General features: G+C 40.4%; 1 protein-coding gene across 1 annotated transcript in view; it reads left to right on the top strand.

Moving 5' to 3' along the window:
* Positions 1-10,898: 10,898 nt before the first annotated feature.
* Positions 10,899-21,889, top strand: part of LOC126755144 (protein gooseberry-neuro) — a 79,851-nt gene continuing 68,860 nt past the window's right edge. Inside the window, exon 1 of the mRNA XM_050467515.1 lies at positions 10,899-11,056. Coding sequence (XP_050323472.1) covers positions 11,041-11,056 — 16 coding nt within the window. The 5' untranslated portion in view covers positions 10,899-11,040. The remainder of the gene's footprint in view (positions 11,057-21,889) is intronic.

The raw sequence follows: 21,889 nt of genomic DNA, 5'->3' as shown, positions 1-21,889 counted from the left end.
TTTATGACGATCTAAAATAACGGGATTTTTGTCCGTAACAGTCGTTTTGAGTCCACTGAATGTAGTGTTTCATATCAACATTTTATCGAATTCTTTCAAAAGTTGAAAATTTGCGTCATTTTGATTTCAGGAACACAACTGGTTCTTAGGCTTTTCGAGTTTAGGTTTAACTATGAAACATATGGTTCCGATTATATCTCTAAGGGTCCCTTACAAAGAAACGATACGAACTTTTCCAGCTGTTGAATTTAAGCTGACCATGCCTTACCTCATGACCTAGTATTCAAGTTCAAAAATTTAATTCCGTAATGTTTTCGCACCACCCGTTACTCTCAATTTAAATAAGTCGTTAAGCAGCTGTTAATGTTATGTTGCTCAAAAGATTAATAAACAATAAAAAACATAAATAGGTGTGGAGTAATTGACAATAGGATATTGGCTTCTAGAGTTGTGCGATTATTTCTTCATTTTCCAAAAAAAAAAAAATAAAATTATATAAGAGATATTTTGTATACAGCAAGTCAGCTATTTGAAAACCTGTATGCATATATCTAGATGTATGTAAACTAAAATTTTTGCTCGTTTCTGTTACTTGCAATATTTATTTGACAGCTCGGCGCGATCTTTCGAAAGCAATTTGTACGAAAATTCCCACCAAAACATCTAAGAAGCTGCCGACCGGCCAATATTCAAAGCAAGCAATTCATCTTCCAGTGATATATGTACAAAGCCATACATACATACCGACTTATATATGGTTAAAAATATAACAGCGCACTCGCGGATGTGTCCGAGTGCCTCTGCTTTAGTGGGTATGTGTGTGATCGCCTTTTATTTGTTTTTTTTTTTTTTCAAATCAGCCGGAGGCAAACACCAGTACACGGAGCATTACAAGTACGAAATCCAATTGTTTACTGATTTATCAAAAGTCAAGTCAAGTCATAACGGATCGAGAAACTGCTACCGGAATTTTTTCCCTAACACCTATACAGACGCACATGTGTGTTATTGTTTCTATTTGGCAACAAAAGTACGCATTGGCGAAGGTGTTTGGGTGAATTGTAACGCCATTGCGAAATCTATGTGAACACTGCCAACAGACAAGCAATAAAAATAAATATTGTACAACAACATAAGCGAAATAGCTGAGAGCATAACGCTGAATAGCTGTGTGAGGCAGGCGTGCGCAACAATGCCTGCGAAACGACACTTGTGCATTAGTTATTTTTATATGGATCGATTGGCAACAAACAGTGGGAAAACCCATAACAATAACGGTATTGACAATGCCAGGCTCACACAAGAGCAATAAGCAATGATCGTCAATGAGCGCACCACAAATGGCACACTGACGTTGCGACAATTAAATGGCGAAAGCGAAGGACGAGACTCGGTGCATTGTTCGAGGTGGGACAATTAAGAAAAGACACTTTAAGTCGCTGAGAACGACGGGTCAAGGCTAGTTGGCAAATATTATGCGCAAATAGTTGGGCACTTGACCGCAACGGTAGCAGTGTTGGCACGTTTTCTGGGAAAACTAACCTTCAAATCATTTCCAATTGTGTACGAAGTAGGAGTAATGATGTGCTATTGGACTACGAGGGTTTAGGGGATAACTTTCAAATGTAAAAATTGTGTTAGTTTACTGGGTTTTAAGACGCATCAATTTTCGTTCAAACCTACGACTAGGAGCGAAGACGCGCTCAGGTCCACCTTTCCAAAGATAAGCTCATTAATTCGTCTTCCATTGTCTCAAAAGTTTATGTTAGTTTACTCGCCTCAGCAACCAAGCAATAAATGTTTGAAAAAAATCACCTCAACGAACTTTAAGCCGTTTTCACAAAATAGACACGAAAAGGCTAGGACTGTTCCTTGTTGTTGTAGCGGCAGAACTCTGCCGAGTTGACAGTGCTTGGCCCGATAAAAATCCGGGTCCGTTCCAGTTACGTAGACCCAACTGTCGTGGTGCTCCGACTGTTTCTTCGAAGGTTAGGTTACGATTCAGAGCTAATCTCCGCAGAGGAAGACTGCGACTGTTTCTTATCAGGTTAGGTTACGATTCAGAGTTGATCTCCACATTAGGAGGACTACTAGTGTGTCTTCGCAGATTAGGTTACCTTCCAGAGCTGATCTCCACAGAGGAAGACGACGACTGTTCCTTCGCAGGTTAGGTTACGTTGCAACGGAAGTCGCGGATATCTCACATGGAAAGTTGAAAAACTGGTTATTTGTGAAGTCAATACAAGAAAATTTGTGAAGAAACCCTTGTGTATCTATGAAGCGCTTTGAGTTTATCACAGATCCGTTGAGATAGAAATATAAATTCCAGCTCGTTTGTCCTGTTCACCGAAGGTCTGACATCCTCAGTCTATCAAAAACCGTACAGTCGAGGTGGAGATACTGAGCTGTAAATACTTCGCCTTCCTCCATACAATTGATAAGTGCATCGTTCAAGATGGGATCAGTATGATTTTAGACTGCTTGATAGAATTCGATAAAAGTTTCTCTTGCTAGATTTCCGATTAGTTCTACAACCAAACCCAAAAAAACAACTACGTCCAAGGAACATATATTCTTTAGCACACCCAGCGCATTCAAAATCTTTTAGAAAGTATTTCCGATTTTTATGTATCCGAGCTTCAGCTGAGTGCCTTCAAATAGTGCGACGACTGTTTCTTTGATGACTGGAATATGTCGTCTTGCCCTCATTCACTACCGGACCCATTTGCTTTGCTTCTTTGTCCAACCTGGAAAAAGCAGAACTAACGGCTCGATTGTTATGGCCAATGATATCGCTGTCATCGGCGTACTCCAATAGTTGTGCACTCTTGTAGAAGATTATGCCGTCCCTATTCAGCTCCCTCCAAAAGTTGATTAAAGAAGATTATTTAATTAAGAAAAAATCGAAATTTTTTTAACTGAGAAACTAATAAATCGAAACACTGTGCAGCGCACAAACCGCAACAGTGCCAGCAGCTCAATAATGTTCGGTAGCACTTTGAGTTGTCATAATTTTTGAATGATTGCCCTATTGTCAGCTGCGATTCGCAGTGGGTGGGTAAACATATGTTAATATACAGTTGTATATATTTGAAGCTTAATGTATATGAAAGTGATAGATGTGCACACACGCATATGTATATACATATATTTATATAAGTATATAGTATAATATGTTATTGGGCAGCTTGAGTGCGGCAATTGAATGATTGCTTACAATTTACGATTGTGCGAACACCCACAGTGTTTCATATTGTTTACCCTGCGGCCATTTGATATTCGATTATTCATCCGTACGTCCGTCCTAACATCCCTTGAAGTGTCTACCTAAGTCTATCTGTGAAAAAAAGGCAAGTTTCTTTGATATTGCACAAGTAAATGATTATTATTGACAAAAGGCAGAGCTCGACTTCTGTTTATAGCGGATATGTGGCTGAAATCAAAGCTTTTGAGCCGCAAGAGTAATGAGAAAAGAATTAACGGTTACAGCAAAGCAAAGCGGAAGTTAAGCAGGCGAGATGAATTGCGAAAAGGAAAAGCTTGAGATGTAGATCATGATATATTTATTTCTATGTTGGTATTGCAGAGCTCTTTTGCGTGTTGGTTATAATAGACAAAGGGAATCGAGACGCAGAGGTTTTCATAGCAAGATCGGCTGTATTGATACATATATTTAATTATTCATCTATAGAGATTCCAATGGCTAGAGTCAGGTGCAGGTACAAATATGGTCAAAGTTTTCAGTTCTTCTTGGTCTTTCCAATGGTGTGAATGTCTTCCTCTTCCTCTGCTTCTCCCGGCAGGTGCTCCGTCGAATTCTTTCAGAGCCGGAGTGCTTTCATTCATTCGGACGACATCGACTGTGGTATTCGCCTTTGCCAATGGGCAAAAGACCATAAATCTTCAGCAGAATCTTGCTCTCGAAAACTCATAATATCGACTCATCAGATCTCATCGTCCATGCCTCTGCGCTTGTAGTATTTGGTCTGTGTTCGTCGAGAGAGGAAGGAGCCATGTGTAGAAGTTCACCCAAGTGAGGAAAGTTCTTTGAGCGCCATTCTCTTGGGAGTGACTAGAAACAATTCTTTTACATATGGCTCAAGCAGCTCACGACTTCCGGCCTTAGATCAAGGTAGCCAAGAACATCCGTTTGAAGGCGGAACTAAAGTGAGAAGGTGAATCATCTCTCCACAAGGTTTTACGTTGGGTTTGGAACCCGCCACGTAAAAAACCTCCTCCAATGAAAAGGACACAACAGCCTGGGATGAGAGACCCTCCTTTTGTAGTTTTCAGTTAGATGAGAGAAAAATCTGTGACCGACAGACTACAAAATTTTCCGTTGTAACACAGATCTTTAAAAGATAAATGCTTTCTGCCGCCTCAAATTCTGCGATGCAAAGAAAGATCTATAAGAATTTGTAACATATTGTAAGCCATGAGCTGAGCTTACTGAAGTGTGAACCGATCTATGATATATTTTACTATTGATCAGAATCGTCTAAAATGGCCGAGACTAGTTTGTGGTCTTGTCGAAATTTTCAGTTAGTTGAATTAAGTTATGAAATCCACATGTCGTCCATAGGAAGATACATTCAAATGCATATCTCTCGTCTGGTTCTTGTCAAGTATGAACGTCTGACTGATCATTGGAAATGATGCCGAGTTAAATTTTCAAATCATTTTAAGAAGAATTTAGATTTCTGTAATTGATTTACGGCATATATACATATGTTATCTCCGCTCAGCATTTTCTCGTTTTGGCGCTGCTTGAGAATAACTTTACGTTCCTCGCCTACAGTTTATGCTCGGCTAACCATAATATGGCTTAACTCTACGACTTCTGCCAGTAACGCAATTCTATGTTGATATTCCTACCGATAGCGTACCGCTTATCTCATCAAGTAAAGTGAATATAAGCAGATTTCGTTTGAACTCCATTGCGCTGCCTATAATTCTATGCAAGTTTATATAAAAGTGTTTTCGAGCTCTAGCTCAGTATCTGCCGGTCATCAAGTCCTCCCCATGGGGACCAGCAATGCAAAATAAGCCATACGTCAAGAAAGCAAGATCTCTGACTCACCTTAACGCTATATGAGTTATTTGTGGATTCCGCACGGTGTCGCAGGAGGCGGCTGGAGTCATAGCGGGTATCATAGCGGGAAAAGGCAAAATAGCTGCTTTTATTGTGAGAAATCGTTATTAACTGCAATTCTCATCCGGCTTATGCTACTTTCTTAACTAGTACAGCATGTTTCAATAAAGTAGTGGCCCTGCTGAGCGCAAATTGTGCGATGTGGTTGGTGAATTTCGAGTACGGAAATAAGTTTTTATAAATTTCTGAAGAAAATAACATTTTTCAATAAATGATATGGTATTATCAGTTTCTTTATATACCTACTTCGCTTTAATTGTGTATGTTAAATCTGAAAAAAAAATTATCTCAGAAACTTCATCCAAATAATCCAGTATAAATCAATCGATAAATGATAGATGATAAGCAATTAAAATAGTAAATAATATTTGATTAGCATTTGTGGCATTTATTGACATGGAAATTGGCATCACATTATGCTAAGTTGGTATGACTAAAGCTTGATTAAAGATGTGAACTTGAGTGGTTTGAAGCTTTTGCGGATTAGTCACACACAGCGAGGCAAAAACAAGAACAATAAAAAAAATAACAAAAATAAATAAAAGCTAGCAACAATAATTAGAAGTCAGAACAACAAACAAGGGGATAACAACAAATAGCAACAACCACATTTAAACAGCTATGAAGTCAAAAATACGAAAAAAAAATTGAAAAAAATTAAAAACTAAAAAAAAAAACAAAAAAAAAATAAAAATGTCCAATGACACAAAAAGAACTTGAAACAAGCAAATTCCGCAAAATCTCAGTAATCACTGGAAAGAACAACAACTTGACGATGTTGTGCTTTTGTTGTAAGCGCTGTTGATATTCCCCAGCGCTTGAGTCGGCTTCGTCAAGTGCTGTCTATGCGCCAAAGCCGGCCTGTACAATAGCGCTAAGACAAAGAGCGGCTTGTAACAGCAACTATGCATAGCAGACAACAATTGTGGTAACAAAACACAACAACAACAACAATGCAAATATCGACAAATGCTTAGCACGGACAAAGGCATATTTTTGCAATTAAGTCTGCATTTGTTTGTTTGCTTTCGCGCTGCCAACTGCATTCAATGACAACAAAAAACAACAACAACAACAATAACATATGAGCATAAAAAAATTTCAATTTCATTTGTCATTTCGTCACGTTCAGTTTTTTGTTGGCCATAAAAACCAATGAAACGACGAGCTTACGAGGCACTTTGATGGACGCGATGTGCCGCTGGACGGACGGCGGACGGTGGACGCTTGAATGGCGGCACAGCGTTGAGCTAAAGTTAAATACATATCGGTGGATGGTCAGCGGGTTGGTTAGGTGGTTGGTTGGCGGTTGGTTAGCGGTTGTTTGGGCGGCATGGCGGTTGGTTGCATGTAAGCGCTCGCTTTAGCTGTTCGCGACATGAGCTGTAAAGCAACAACAACCAATGCGCATGCACACACCAAAAGGTTAGGCTTTGCAAACAGTGAATCCTGGCTTCATAAGCGGCCAGTGGAGCCAAATTCGCGCAAGGGCTTAGGAGTTATGAGCGTCTCGGGTAGGTAAGAAGGGCTCATGAAAATCGCTTGCATATATAAATTTATACACATGTGTGCGTGTATATAGACTTTTACACAAGAAACTATATATAGTATGTATCTATATATATATAGTTTTAAAGGCTGCTTGCGCGCTTTCGAAAGCGCTTTTATTGGACTCGTCTCGTCACGCCTTAATGAAGTACCAAAAACTCAATTTATTTGCAATTAAATTGTGTGTGTATGTGTGTGTGTAGTTGCTTATTGTTGCTGCGTTGTAAGATTTTAAGTTTATTACTGATACCTTTCGATATTTCTTGGTCCATTTTATTGTTATTATTTTTTTGATTTTTTACAAATATAGTTATTTTGTAGTAAATATTTGAATATGGTAGTGATTTTGGTTGGCACTAACCAATTAATGTCCAATTATAAAAGAAATCAAGAAATAGTAGCTTCATCATAGCCCAACTTAGTTCACACGCTCAGAAGCCTCGTCGAATGGACGTAAAAGGATGTAAAAGGCCGTTGAGTGCCATAGTTGGAGTGGCCCTTAATACATTATACATGCTGATGAGCGCAGCTCGTTGAACGCAATCGTGTTTTCTTGCAAGTGTGGTCTGTTTTAGATCCCTTCCCTCTCTACTACACAAGGACTCCATAACAGGTAATTGTCTTGACTATATTGTCGCAAAATCGGAGAACCACTTTCAGTGAAAGACCCTACCTATTGCCAATGGTTCCTCTGGCTTCCATGAAAGCTTCCTCGTTAGGGCCTCTTCGCCCTCCACCGTACCAGGATTCCATAGGACGTAATGTGCTCGACTTTAGTGTCGTAGAATCAGAGGACCACTTTCAGTTAGAGACCATACCGTGCCAATGACTCCTCTGCAGCAGTCTTAGGTAATCAAAGCCTTCTTGCGTCTTCCTATTTAAGACGAGCTCTTCTTTCCATTCGCGGCAGTGGATATCTTGTATCTCCTGTTAAATAAAACCATCTCAATTTATTTTGGGTTGAGACGAGCCAGGTTTCGGACACTGAGATACCCTTGCGTCAGCTCGTACATGGTACTCAAGAAGAAGATGTAAGGTCAAGCTTTGGCTCAACCTTCTGGCTACAGAAGCTGTTCAGTCGAAATCTATATTGTATCATCTTCCTCTCGTAATACTAGTTCAGCTGTTGTTGCTGTAGAAGAATAAATCAGCTGCTGGTAGTCGTAGGTGGGATATAAACCGACTTTCTTGGGAATGGACCAAGCTCAGTTGCAACAGCTTAGTTCTTATAAAAACTATCCTCTAAAGACTGTGAAAACTTAATGGATAATTAGTAGAAGCTCTTTACATTTAGAATTGATCGCAAGGGTTTCAATTTAGCCTTCATTTATTCACCATATTTCAAAAAAGTACAATAAAACCCATTGAAAAAAGATTTTTAGTTGAGTATATTCGAGAAGATCCAAGCCGGTTGCAAGCAGAGAGCTCGCCACCTTGATTTCGAATATGTTAGGAAGACTTTGTTCACGAATCGGAGTCATCTCACGCCTGCCATCTTTGACTGAAGAGCTGGACACTTAAAGTCTTAAATAAACTATTCATCTTTGCCTGCTTAAGTACACCAGTCGCTATCAAATTGAAAAAAAGCTATACCTTGTAGCCCATAGGCTTCTGAGTTTATGGTTGGCGTATCGACATGCAACACTGCAAGATCTGCGAAGAGACTTTGTTGACTCTTGTTTATATGGATTTACATAGACGAAGGACTTTCAGTGCCTAAGCTCACTACTGCACTACTACTTTCTACTACCCACAATAGTCAATAACGAGCTCCTGTGCGACAGCGAGAACGCATGAGATTTACTGAACTATTTGCGCTGAGCAAAGTTAATCTTACCGCAATCGTAAGAGCTTTTAGTATATGCTGTCCAATAGGCATTCATGCGGTGAGTCTTGGCGGACGCTAGTCTTGAAGGTTGAGGTGGAAATACACAGATACCTCCTCCTTCATTGTACAGGCTTTGCAAGGCTGAGGCTGAAACATCGCGATTACCTTCAGCAAACCAGAAGCCAAAGCCGAAACTCACATTAGCCGTCTCAACAAATCTTTTACAGGCTCAAAGCGCTTGGTCGATCTGTAAGAGGCTTGTGAACCAGTACATAGGAGTTTTAAGATATTAGAATGGACCGGCGTTTTAGGCTGTCCAAAAGATATTTCTCTTTGGATCGACTACTAAATTTAACCTAACCTAACTCACAAATGACGCAAGCTCAATGCAAATACAATACGATTGAAGATTCTTCATGCTAAGTTTGAAAATCTGCTAAGCGGTGGCAGACAGTTAGAGATGAAGACCAACATTTATGTTTTTGCATGAGCTTGAATATTTGAAGTTTACTGGATAGCGGCATATGTACCGCTTCGTTGACCACAACCACCTATGGTAACTATGGTTGGTTAGACTCAGCGGCAGCAGAGACAAGGCGGCGCAGCGCTTTTGATCTTTTGCGCTCGAGCGCTACGAACAAAAGAAAAATAAGAAATCAACAAGCGATATTGTACAAAAAGAATACAATTTCAAAGTGGCTTGTTGGCAACGCGGCTATTTGGGTGTTAATTTTATTTCACTTCATTTCATTTGTAGCAACGCGCATTCGCAACTTGCCAGCGTCCACGCTGCCTGCGCCACAAATCTGCATTTCAACTTCAGCGCAAGTCTAGAGTTGCTGATGTTGCTGTTGTTGTGGCAGCGGCTATATGTCATTGTAACATAAAAGTTCACTTTTTAATTGCCCGCCTGACGCGTTCAAAAGACATTGGACTGGCATTTTTACGAGCGGCTTTGGTAAATGCGCGCGCTCAATGCCGCAACCGCCGCGCCCGGACACTGTTTCGCGCCCAGCGCGATTTCGTGTTAAAGTAAGCAGGCGCAGGAAAAGAGCTCGCAGCCAAAGCTGGTCAGGGTCGTATGCGTTGTTGTTGTCATAATTTTATTCTCTTTCAACTGACCCAGCTAAAGGCGCGTACCGGCGCGCAACTCATTTCGCGTTCGGTCAGTCAAATTCAATTCCATAAACCAGTGCGTATGCAGATGCGCGCCTTACCGCGTGTAGCTTTCGTTTTTGAACTTTGCAATATTTGATTCTCATTTTGGTTTTTGTGTTCTGACATATTCACTCATTCTCATTCTCCGTGCGTCCGCGGATTTTGCTGCCAAAAGCATAATTTGCCACAGTTGTAAAGCAAATGCGTCCAACAAAGCGCAACTCATTGACATTGATGACAAGCCAGCGCGCGTACACTCTGACTCACTTAGGTTCAAATGAGTTTTTTTCCCACACTTAACTCAGCTGCGCGCTATCAGTATCGAAGGCGTTGTGAGCTGTGTGCGTCTGCGCAATGCCAGCGTCTCTTGGTGTCTATCAAGTGATGTGTTTAACCTGTCGTAAGGTCCACGCTGTGGGTCAACTGCGTGTGCTGCGTTGTGGCGTGGTTCGAAAATGCTTTAAAGGCAACTAAACTGAGCGATTAAGACCACAGTATTCAAGTTTTCCACCTTTTTTTTAACTTTTGAATTTTTTTTTGTTTTTTTTTTTGTTATAGTTGAGTTTTCCAACTCAAGACTCTCCATGGAACCACCAGTTAGATTGCTTCATAGGGAGTGACAAGACATTTTAAGTAATTTGTATAGATAGCCTCTGAAGCACCCATGCTCGCTTAATATTTGGGTCAGGTGGAAATCCAGGTCCCCATGTTTTCTACTTATCCTCTTATGGATAAGTCTGTGGGTCCACCGTCCTTTAGTTGAGGTTTGCCACCGTTGCTGCCATATAGTTATGCTCTTCTTTCTCTCTTCTCTCTTTTGGATTTCTGTAATTGGCGCTGATAGCTCATATAATCTCGTGAGCTCGACACCCTGGATGTCTATGGGCGGCATACTAGCTAGTACTTCAGCTGCTTCGCTGTGGTACTCCACTTGAAGCATCGATAGTGTACCTCTATTTTCTGAAGCCTCTCAAAACTTTTCGAATTCCTCCGAAAAGGATTCTCAGGTGTACACCAAACTATTTTCAGAGGCCATACCTCTGCCAGAAAATAGTTTGGAACACCTATCAATGGGTATGTTCAGTCCTTTGTTCTAACACCTTAGTTGCTTTTTTTAATGGCTGGCAATGCCGTAACCAAAGGCAAAGCGAAGAAGGAGAAACGAAAAAAGGAGAAACAGCTGATCGAACAAAACAAAACGGCAGATTAAAATTAAGTGCACGTTTTGATTCGCTGTTATATGGGGAAACATCTAATTTAAGTTTTATTTTGGGGGGGCAACTAAGTAAACATAACATTTTTAATACAAATCAGATTTTGTTTATCTGTTTACTAGGTTCAGTATCCTAATTGAATGATCGAGTTACCCGGTAAGTCTTTAACTAAACTATGACACTTTCAATAATTAGTATATAATTAAGAGATTTCGCAAAATGTTTAAGGACTACAAAGAAACCCGTCTACTTCACTCAAACTCTCTTCTGTATCATCTGGGTAACTATGTGGGTCTGTTGAGGGTCCTCAGTCCTTGGTAGGATATTGTTTGAATGGGTGTTTTTGGTCTTTGGAATAATCCAGTAGTTCACAAAACACATTAAGGCCTCAGTAGATCAAGTTTGCCACCAACGCGGGCTTGTTTAACTTCTGGGTATATATAAGGATCTCTTGAGGGTCCTCAGTTCTTGGTAGGTTCTTCTCTTAATGGATGTTTTTGATCTTAGCAATAATCCAGTAGGTCACAAAAATACTAAGATCGGTATGTTTCAAGAAAATAGTATGGTCAATGGATCTAATGGACGCTATTAGAATCAAAAACCCGACTACAGGTTCTTTTTTAAAACGACAAAGTCTTTAAGGAAATCGAATTTGTTTAGCAAATCCAGTCAATATTTGACGCCTTGAGAGCTACCAACTAAAGAATGGAAAGCATAATCAGTCAGACGAAGGAAACTGTGGATCAAAAGGAGTCTCTATTGAGGGTGAGAAAGTTGTGAAAAAGGAACGAAAAGCATTATCAGACAGACGAAGGAGAGTCTGTATCAGAAATGGTCTCTATTCTTGGAGAGAGCGCTTTTTCCTGAGCTTTTTTTTATTGAAAAGGTTCACTGAAAATATCGAGGGTATAAATCGAAGTTCGGGATTTCCTAACTGTCACCTGTCAGTTCAGTTCTGGTTAACTTAACCAAAACTCCTTCTCCGGTAAATAATCTTTTTTGGCTACTAGACAATGAGAAAACCGTCCGTAGTCTTTTATGCTTAAAAGTATTTTCTAGAAATCTTTTAATTTTTGCAGCGCACTCTTAAGCCACCCCTTCTTTTGTGTCTCTGTTTTCCCTTCGAGCTCCTTCGAATCGCCAAATCTGTCAGACTGCATGTCTCGCAAATAAACAAACGTCGCACTTCCCGCAAGTGTCCGCAACGCAAGCCAATATTTTCAAAGAACGCGTACATACATTTATCGATGGACGCAAAGCAGTAACAACAACCCTTTGGATATATAGTACATATGTATGTACCTACACGTATTCCCTGCCAGCGCTATCCGCGCAGACACCAAATCTCGCCAGACGCACTGACGACTTGCTTGCCTGGCTTTTACCGTCATAGCAGCCAGCGCGAGCTGACGACAAGGCCAATTTGTTTGCACCAATTTTGCCACAACAAACCCTACACCAACAACAAACAGTAAGCAAGGGCCGACGAGTGCCTTAAAGACTCACCGTCCAGCTCGGCGGCTGGCCGTTGCGTTATAATTTATTTAATGACGCCTTTTTGTTGTGCCTGATCAGCGATCAGCGATCAGCTAGCGATCAACTGCAATCGGCGATCGCACAGTTCGCTCGTTCACCACCAAGCAGTGGCAGGCGACGGCAGCGGCGGCGGCATCGTTCAATGCTGATGATTTCTGCCACAGTTGTTGAGTAATTTTCGTTTTTATTATTTCGCTGTTTCCTTAAGTATTCCATCAGCGCGGTGAGATCGAATGCTGTCAGTGGGATGTTGATGCAAATTTATGATCTACATTTGCTGCCTTGCAATGCTGCGTTTGTGCGCTGTGGCCTGGTGTTGGCGGTGTCTTGCAGTTGGCGGCTGTCGGTGTGCTTTGTTTGATACTTTTTTCTTCTGAGTTTTTACTTCTGATCTCCGTCAATAGCAATAATCATAAAATGTTGTAAATGCATTTTTAAATAGTGCGATTAAAATAAAATATTGCTGCGTTTTTGACGTTTGGGCGAAAGGAGTTCAATTTTGTGTGGAAAAGTTGTTTTCGAACTCTTTTGAGGAATATGCAAGTATATCTTGGTTGCGCGGCGAAGTGAGGCAGACAAATTTTGCTGGTGCTTGCCAACCATGGCAGCTAATAGCCTTTTGCATACAGTACCAATAGTTATCGCCGAGTAGTGTATTCGATGAAAGTTGCTATCAGACTCAGAGCATCTGGTTTTCTAAATCAGCACATATCTGAACATTCGGAAACTCTGACTCACTTTGACTTTATACCGGACTGTTTGGAACATGCCAAACTAAACTCTAGCGAAGTTTTCTCTGCCCAAATATCGACAAGGGAGCTGTGGGCTCGTAGAATCCGTCATGGGAGAGCGCCCGTGAGCTTCTTTATGAATGGGTCAAATATGGGAACTACGGTTGGTGGATGGTCATATTATCAGAAACTCTCTATCAAGTTCAGTTTGAGACTTGTTGACTATTTCAGTATTTTTTAAGACGAGATTAATGTAGGAGTGCAGCATCTCTCAAAGGAGTGACTATTCACACTGATAGTAGGGCGGCGTTACTGACTTTGAGCTCACTAGCGTTAGTTATGGGGGATCGAACAGGTCATGCAGTAAGGTTGAAAAACTTATCGGACGGCAGCTGCAGTAGCTGTATGAAAGATGAGGGGATGGAATTATCTCAACACTTCTTTTGTGATTGTCCCGTGTTTGCGAATCCAAGCCTTAAACACTTGGGACCTCACATTTTCATATATGCCCCGAACTGGTGAGAATATAAATTATACTCCTAAACTAATTTTTTTTGGCCACAAGACGCCTTGCTGACTTATGAATTCGAATACAGGAATTCTATTTTTCTGGTTTCACAAAGGTTTTCATATAGTAGTCCAAGTGCAATCTCTGGAGTCTGAGCCGACCTACCTATCTAGTAAGACATTGTGCAGAGACCTTGACTTTTTTCGTTGTGGTGTATTGCGTTGCTCTTTTTACAATGGATAAAAATATTGAACAAAGAATTTGTCTCAAATTTTGCATTTCTAACCAAACTTCGTGACGGAATTTTTGCAAATGTTGGAAAACACGGTGAGACAGTTTCATCAAAAACGCAAGCCTACAAGCGGTAGAAAGCCTTCAAAAACGGTCATGAGATCATTTAAAATAAGCCTCGTTCTGGACGACCTTCGAACTCTTCAACTGATGAAAATATTAAAACGTGAAGGATATGATGCTTGAAAATCGTCAAGCAAGTGCTGAAGAGATGGTAGGAGAGCTCGACATCTCTCGCGTCCGTTCGAATGATTTTAGTGAATATTTTGGGTATTTACTCGACTCAAACCTGTAAAGCTGAATTTTTTTTCAAAAAGGGTACCTTAAACAGATCTCTTTGGACATCCATGATCGTTTGAATTCCGATCCCACATTCATGGAGAGCATTATAACCACCTATGAAAAATGGGATTATTTGTTTGACATACAAACAAATCAACAATCATAGGAAAGGAGGGAACAAAACGAGCCGAAACCAAAAAAATCACGCCAAAGTTGCTCAAAAATCAAAGTGATGCTCTTTGTTTTTTTCGATATTCGTGGTTTGGTGAATCATAAATTTGTTCTGGAGGGACAGTTGGTCAAAAAGGAGTTCTATCTGGCCATATTGAGGTATTTGAGTGAGAAAATCGGTCGAAAACGGCCGAAATTGTGGAAGAAAAATTCATGGATTTTACACGATGATAACGCACCATCACATCGAGCCACGATTACGATCGAATTTGAAGCCAAAAACGCAATGAATACTATCAATCAACCACCGTATTCACCAGATTTGGCTCCGTGTGATTTTTTTCTTGTTCCCCAAACTGAAATTGCCGCTCTGTGGAAACCGTTTTCAGTCGATCGTAGGCATAAAAAAAAATCGCTGAAGGAGCTGAAGGCCATCACAAAAGGTGCTTATGAAAAGTGTTTCGATGCCTGGAAAAATCGTTGGCATAAGTGTATTACATCTTTATTACTTTAAAAGCAACTAAATTAATATTGAAGAATAATTAAATATTTTGCAATTTAATTACAATTTCCGGGTACTTTTTGTATACAATAAACTGATTCCTTGAAATTCATACGTGTCTATAACCGCTCAAAGCGACACATTTATGTTAATTGCTTCCTCAGTCAGTCGCCCTGTCTTCCCTTCGTCTTTGTTGAGAGAGTTATTTAGGTTAATGGAACGTGGTAATAATTCTAAAATCATAATGTTCAACAAGTTATCCTCTTGATTGGTTTACACAGTCAATAAATGAGCAACATAAATGTTATGTGCATTAAGCATTTAATTGAGCTATTAAGTTTAGGGAAATCAGCACAGTAATTTAGACCACAGTGTATAATCGCCGGCAGCAACGGCAGCTGCTTGCCAAAGCAAATATTTAGCTAAGAACACACACATAGATACACATATATGTATATATATATATAATTATTTTGTATACATATATATGCATGGACATATTCACACTGGCAATTTAAGGACACTGTGCAACACATCGCAATGTCACGGCAACAAACAATTAACACCAGAACCACAAAATGAGTAGCAAACAACGCTTGTAAAGCAAAGCATGCATGCCACAGCACACACACACGCAGGCAGGACATGCTAACGGCATTTAAGATATTTTGGACCACCTACATGCCACCCCCACAGGCACTAATAGGCATAAATAGTTGGCCGAATTTACATCTCGTGACGACAAATGAGCGCAAACAAGCGCTGCTACAACAAAAACTGAAAAACAACAACAAATAACAACAACAACAGTCGAAATATGGGCCAAAGGACGCAAAAACTGCCAGTTGGTCACAGCATGTGCGGCCATTGCAACGCAGCAGCATGCAACACAAGCGGCCGTTGTATGAGCCGCTAGGACAGTTATGTTGTCGCCTGATTATGCCGCAACGAATCATACAGTTCCGCTATGTTTAGCTGTCATTTGTGCGAAAATTGAGTCAAGCCTTGCTGGATGGTGCGAAAGAAGACGGTCTAGTTGTTGTTTTTGTTTTTTCGTGCACTGTATTGCTGCACTTTGTTGTGTGCTGTGTTTTTGTTGCACGGCTAGTGACATCCCGGCGCGTCCTTGCCACCCAGTAGTACATTTACGGGCATTTGTTTGCAACTGTTGCAAGCAACCTGCTGTTCCAGCGCTGACTGTGCGTTCTTCCGTCACTTGGCTGCGCTGCTGGTGAATGCGCGTACGTATGTGTGCTTGTATGTGTGAGTGTGTGTGGCAAATCGATGAAGACATCAAACTGCGCGTTGTGATCGATTGGCAACGCACTTTATGCTGTTGCTTCACATTCTCGACGCGCACATGTTGTTGTTGTTGTTTTTGTTGTCGTATCAACTGGCAATGATAGTCAAATACGCACACACACACACACACACACACAAGTACACAAGCAGCATCGCAGTGTCCTGCCGTGTTGGCGTTGCCAATTCGATTTCGTAGCGCTTCAGCTGGCAGCAGCGGCGCGCACCTGCGCCCGACGCGATCACCTTCGATCCGCAGCTGAATCGGAATCGGAACCCCTCGCAACGGTGGCTGTGCGCGTAGCTACCAAAATTATCTGTTTGCTTGTGTATGTGTGTGTGTTGCTTGGCGAATTTAATTAAATCCGTTTTGCGTTGAGCACCGAAGTCTCGCTTGTTGCTGTTGTTCTTGTGTTTATTTACCTTATAATTCGCTGGTGATCAGCTTGGTGATCTGCCTGAAAGTGGTTTGTGTTGTGCGAAGTAGGTGGACGCGGTTTGGTGCTATTGGTTTTGCTTCGTTAGCTACAAAATTGAGAGGTTCGAGCGAAATTAGCAGAAGATTAGGTTATAATTATGGCGTACAAATGCATTAGCTACTCTAATTAGCCGTTTGGTGTTAGGCGGTTTTGTGCGGAAATAGGTTATACGCCTCGTAGTTAAGTCGGAACTTTCAGCTTAATGAGCCCACAGTTCACGACACTGACTTTCACCGCTATCTGCTTGTTACCTGAAAAAATGTTTTAATTCGGGTTCGTGTTACACGAGGACACGCCGATTTATGTGCCGTTCTGAATTCAATGGTCGGCGTTTTCGAGATTTGGATGCCATGGCTAAAAAGTTTAAACTCTTTATCTTGATTTTCATCCGAATATTTTGAAGATTTTCTTTAAGGGATTGTACACTCGAGTTCTATCAAATATCTCGGTCTGTTCAAAACAAAAAAATATGCACGGCTTCCAAAGCACTTCGAATGTCGTACTCCTACTTAAGAGCCATTGCCCCAAAGTGGTGCTTACGGCCCCATAAAAACCTTGCGGCCCATACTAAAATATGTAAATTGCGGTGGTATGATGGATGACATTATCGAAAAAGTGCCGTATTAAACTCCTAAAACTGGTGCAATGCCCTGCTTGCTAGAGATTACCGGTGCAATGAAAACTACTTCAACTAAGTGTCTGAAGGCTATCCTTTATATTCAGTGTATACGTATATGAGGCAATGCTTAGCACAAGCTGGCTTTTAGGCCATTGGAGTCAGACGCCGCGGCATCATTGTCAAATAACACGATATAAATTGGCGATGCAAGTCAGAAAGGAAAACCCATAAGGAAATAAACATTCCTCAGAGAAGACCGTTGATTCGGTTCTATGATTGGCAGTTCCAACGGCTAAATTTACATATTCACCGACAGATCAAATGATGAAATAGGAACAAGAGCGTGATTCCTCTGTAGTAAACCATAAACAGTAGATGGTTTCATACGAAAGGACTACAATTAAGTCTTTCTGGTGGAAACTGTGGGCATAACAGATGACGCCAAGTGGGTCTCTGCTTTAATCAGCAAGTCCATGAACCGTATAGTGGAAAACCAGCAGCCATTCAGGATATCCGTAGTGCCAATACTAAGTCACACTGCGTTAAGTTATGCCAGCAAACAATAACTGAACTCTCAGGTAGCTCGTTTAACATCAGCTGTGTGCCGGTTATATAAAAATAGAAGGAAGTGAAAAGGTAGACGAAATGTCCCGTTAGGGAGTAGCTGGAGATACAATACACCTAAGTTGTCCCAGACCAATCTGCTCCTTCATGGCTTGATTGGAGCATTGAATCCTAGAGCATCACTTTAAACCAAACAGCTCCTAAAAGATAGCTAAATAAATTGTAGAGGTCATCACTAGGCACCTAACCTTAAGGACTCAACTTCAAAAAAGTGAGAAAAGTGGAGTTGGCGGAGTGCAGAGCATGTGTGGAGTATGATGAGATGCTTATCTATGCGAATGCCCAGCCTTCAGCCGTGTGAGACAGAACAGATTCCACGGCTCCCAATGCTTCAGCTTAAGATATATGTATAATTTGTTTATCACACGCGAGCACAATGCTTCAGGGTGTAAAAAATCTGCTACTGAGCTTGCGTATAGCTTTCAAATCGTCTTGTGATGAATGGCAGCTCTACACATTTTAAAATAATCAATGTAATACCAGCTGTTGATATCAAAAAAAGGAATAATCAGCTTACAAATGCCAAGATCTGCAAAGAAAACTTTTCTTTTCTATATATATATTTAGAATTCTGATGTAGCATTGGCATAATTCGCCTGCTGAGAGATTAAAGAATGAAGGAAGTATCAGCTTCGATACTTTGATCTTAAATGACCTAGGCATACTTTTTACAGAGAATCCTGATGGATTCCAAGAAATATACATCGGGTTCGTGACAGAGTTGGGCACTCGCAGAGGAAGTGTAGACCCGTTTTCTTTCTTATTTTTTGTTGTTATTGTGTATTTAGCTCCCTTTTGACCGTATCCTCCCGTAGTTCTTCAGTAGAACCTTACAAGCCTTCCCTATACTTACTACTTCCGCTTGGAAGTTGCTAGTTGAGTTTGGTAGACGGGTAGAGAGCGAAAGCTATCAAGATCAACGAAGTATTTCATTTCAGATTCGCCAACATACACAGATTAAGATAGTCTTCTCCTTCCCTACTTAACTACTTTGAAGATTATCGCTTTCAAATGTTGGCCGCGGACGGTCGCCATTGACGGTTACGTTCTCATCGGCATCATTTTTGAAGAAATACGAACCGATGATTCCACCGGCCCACAAACCACACCAAACTGTTGTGGTTTTCTGCATGGAATTTGGCGTTTGAACTTCTTGGAACTTTTCAAGAGAACATAGGGCAAAGCGTTGTCGCTTGGGAAGGTCGAGCAGCTGCAGTTCTTGCAAAAGCTGTATTTTTGACACGACTTACGCGTGATCTGTCATAAAAGGCCCTTGAAAAAAGTACTTGGATCATCCATTAGAACCATATTCATTAATCATCATTAAACTATGATCTTATTTCGCTGGATTTTCATAACGGTTTCTCGAACGAAGCATTGAAAGTATTTTAATTAAAATTAATTGTAATAACAAAATTAATTAACTGATAAATTTACTAGTTCTGCAAATTTTGGATTTTTACATATTTGAAGCATTTACTTAGAACAACAAATACATGAAAACAGTCGCCTTCATACTTCAGCATACCTGGCTCTTGAAAGAAATTTGCTGGAACAATATTGTTAAGTAATTTCTTGAAAGTAATTGTGTGAAATTGCCATTAACCCTTAACTCAATTCCCGGCTATTTATACCGTTAAGCTGCTACTTTTCTACCCACACATGCACACATACATACGTACATACAATCGTAATTATGCAAAGAGTGAATAATTCAGCAGAATTATGGAATTGAGCAATGCATTTACCGCTATATTTGCATGCATGTGTGTTCTTCGAAGGGCAAGAAGTCTGGTAATCAATCAAACTATGCAGAATCTTAAGCGAAAATGATTGGCAACAAACTCGAAAAATGTGCAAAATAAGCAAATACGCGGAATCGGTGGCAAACGGTAGCAGGCGACAAAGGAGAGACAAGGGATACAGGGAGACAGGTATTTTAAATGATTTTCATTGAAAATTTGCAAAACAAATCGGGGAAACAAATATTGAATAAGGAAAATAATTTATGTGCTTGACTGTGTGGGTGCATGTATGCATACGAGTATATGTGTGTATGAGTGTTTGAGCGCTTTTAGCTGTGTATGTGTGTGTGCTTGCATTCGAGCAGTCAACAAGTGTCCCACACAGATCCATCATCAGACAGATCGATCGCTCTCCATGGACCAGTGCACACAGCAGCAACAACAACAACAAAGTCAAGCACATAATAATGATGACAATGGTGGGCAGCAGTGGACATTTGCGGACATTTGTGGAGAGCGTTTGCCGCTGCTGTGACGATAAAGTTATAAGTGACAGCGAGAATGTGGCAATGCAATTGTTAGGCAAATTTTCACTCCTTCATGGTAAATTTGACGAGCAGCAGCAGCGGCTGCCTTCGCGCTGAAAATTCCTTAAGGACACTGAATGATCTCGCTTTGTATGTATGTATGCTGGCCTGTTGGTGGCTACATGCAACAATAAATGAAACAATAAAATGTGTGCTGGCTACCGGGAAGACGACACCCGCGCAACGGCACCCGCAGGGCTGAGCTACTGCTGCAGCGCGCCAGGATGTCTGGCGGCTAAACGAGCCACCATTGTCTGTGCTCCTACACAAAGTGGCATGGTTGTAAGGAATGTGCCACTGTATGTGTGCGACGTGTGTGTACAGCAGGATATTAGCTAGTCTTTTATTAACCATTCAGTAGTCGTAAAATCACAAAAAGAGACGACTTGTGCATATTTTACTGACACTTGACAAGGCAAGCAACTGTGTCAAGCGATCATAAATGCAACTTATGTGAATATGTAATATAAGTGGTTGGGTAAAGGTATAAATACTGCAGAGATGTGAAAAATTATAGTTTCTGAAAGATTTGTAACTTGGTGGTAACTAGTTCTCTTGGGACTAGTTTCGGACTAGTTGGTAACGGTGTGGTTGTTTTTATTTTTGTGTAATAATTTCAGTACATATTAAGGAAATTGAGATGTTAATGAAAAATTTTTGTTTTAGAGAGATTTGCAACTTGGTAGTAACTAGTTCCGTTGAGTCTAGTTACGGACTAGTTGAAAAAGATGTTCTTAATTTTATATTTGTGTGAGAACTTCAGTAGCTACTAAGCCTTTTTACTTTATTTTTCACGCATTAAAAATGTACTCACAATCACGAAATTCCAAAAATTTTAAAAATCTGGTATGACCTTTGTATAAACGAGAACTTGTCTCTCGGTTTTTGAGATATTGATCTGAAATTTTGCACACGTACTTTTCTTCCTATGTAGTTGCTCATTTAATGAAACCATCGATATCGGATTACTAGAACATATAGCTGCCGTACAAACTGAACGATCTTATAAGAAAAACTTTTTTATTTAAAAATATATCTTCTTGAAACTTGGCAGCATGATTACCCACATAATCTCTTAATATATGGATCGAATTGGACTACTATAACATATAGCTGCCATACAAACTGATCGAATCAAGCCCTTATATGAAAAACTTTTTTGTTTGAGAAGATATCCGCACGAAATTTGGTACGGATTATTATCCAAGTCATGGATATAATCTCCGAAGGTCTGGTTCTAGTCGGACTACTATAGCTTATAGCTTCCGTACAAACCGATCGATCAAAATCAAGTTCTTCTATGTAAGTTTTTCAATTGTAATGGGTATATAGCAAGGGCATAAGGGGATAGCTGCGATCCAACCGAAGTTATCGTTTTTTTTTTTATAATTTTAGAACATCTGCAATAATTTAGCACTAAAAAAATTCCACCGATCTCGGACGAACCTTGAATTTTCGAGCTAAAAGACTGGAGCAATAGATCACATCAGAGCGGATCCGCTTAAAATATATATGCAATAGCAAGCAACCTTCGATATAAAAAATAATGTTGAGACCTCATAACTCTTGGCGGTAATCGTGCTCACACAATCCTCTCTTTATATACCGTCCACAC

This window comes from Bactrocera neohumeralis, chromosome 4 (assembly GCF_024586455.1).
Source record: "Bactrocera neohumeralis isolate Rockhampton chromosome 4, APGP_CSIRO_Bneo_wtdbg2-racon-allhic-juicebox.fasta_v2, whole genome shotgun sequence".
Lineage (NCBI taxonomy): Eukaryota > Metazoa > Arthropoda > Insecta > Diptera > Tephritidae > Bactrocera > Bactrocera neohumeralis.
The sequence above is the reverse complement of the archived record's forward strand: the minus strand, read 5'-3'. Positions and strand labels throughout refer to the sequence as shown.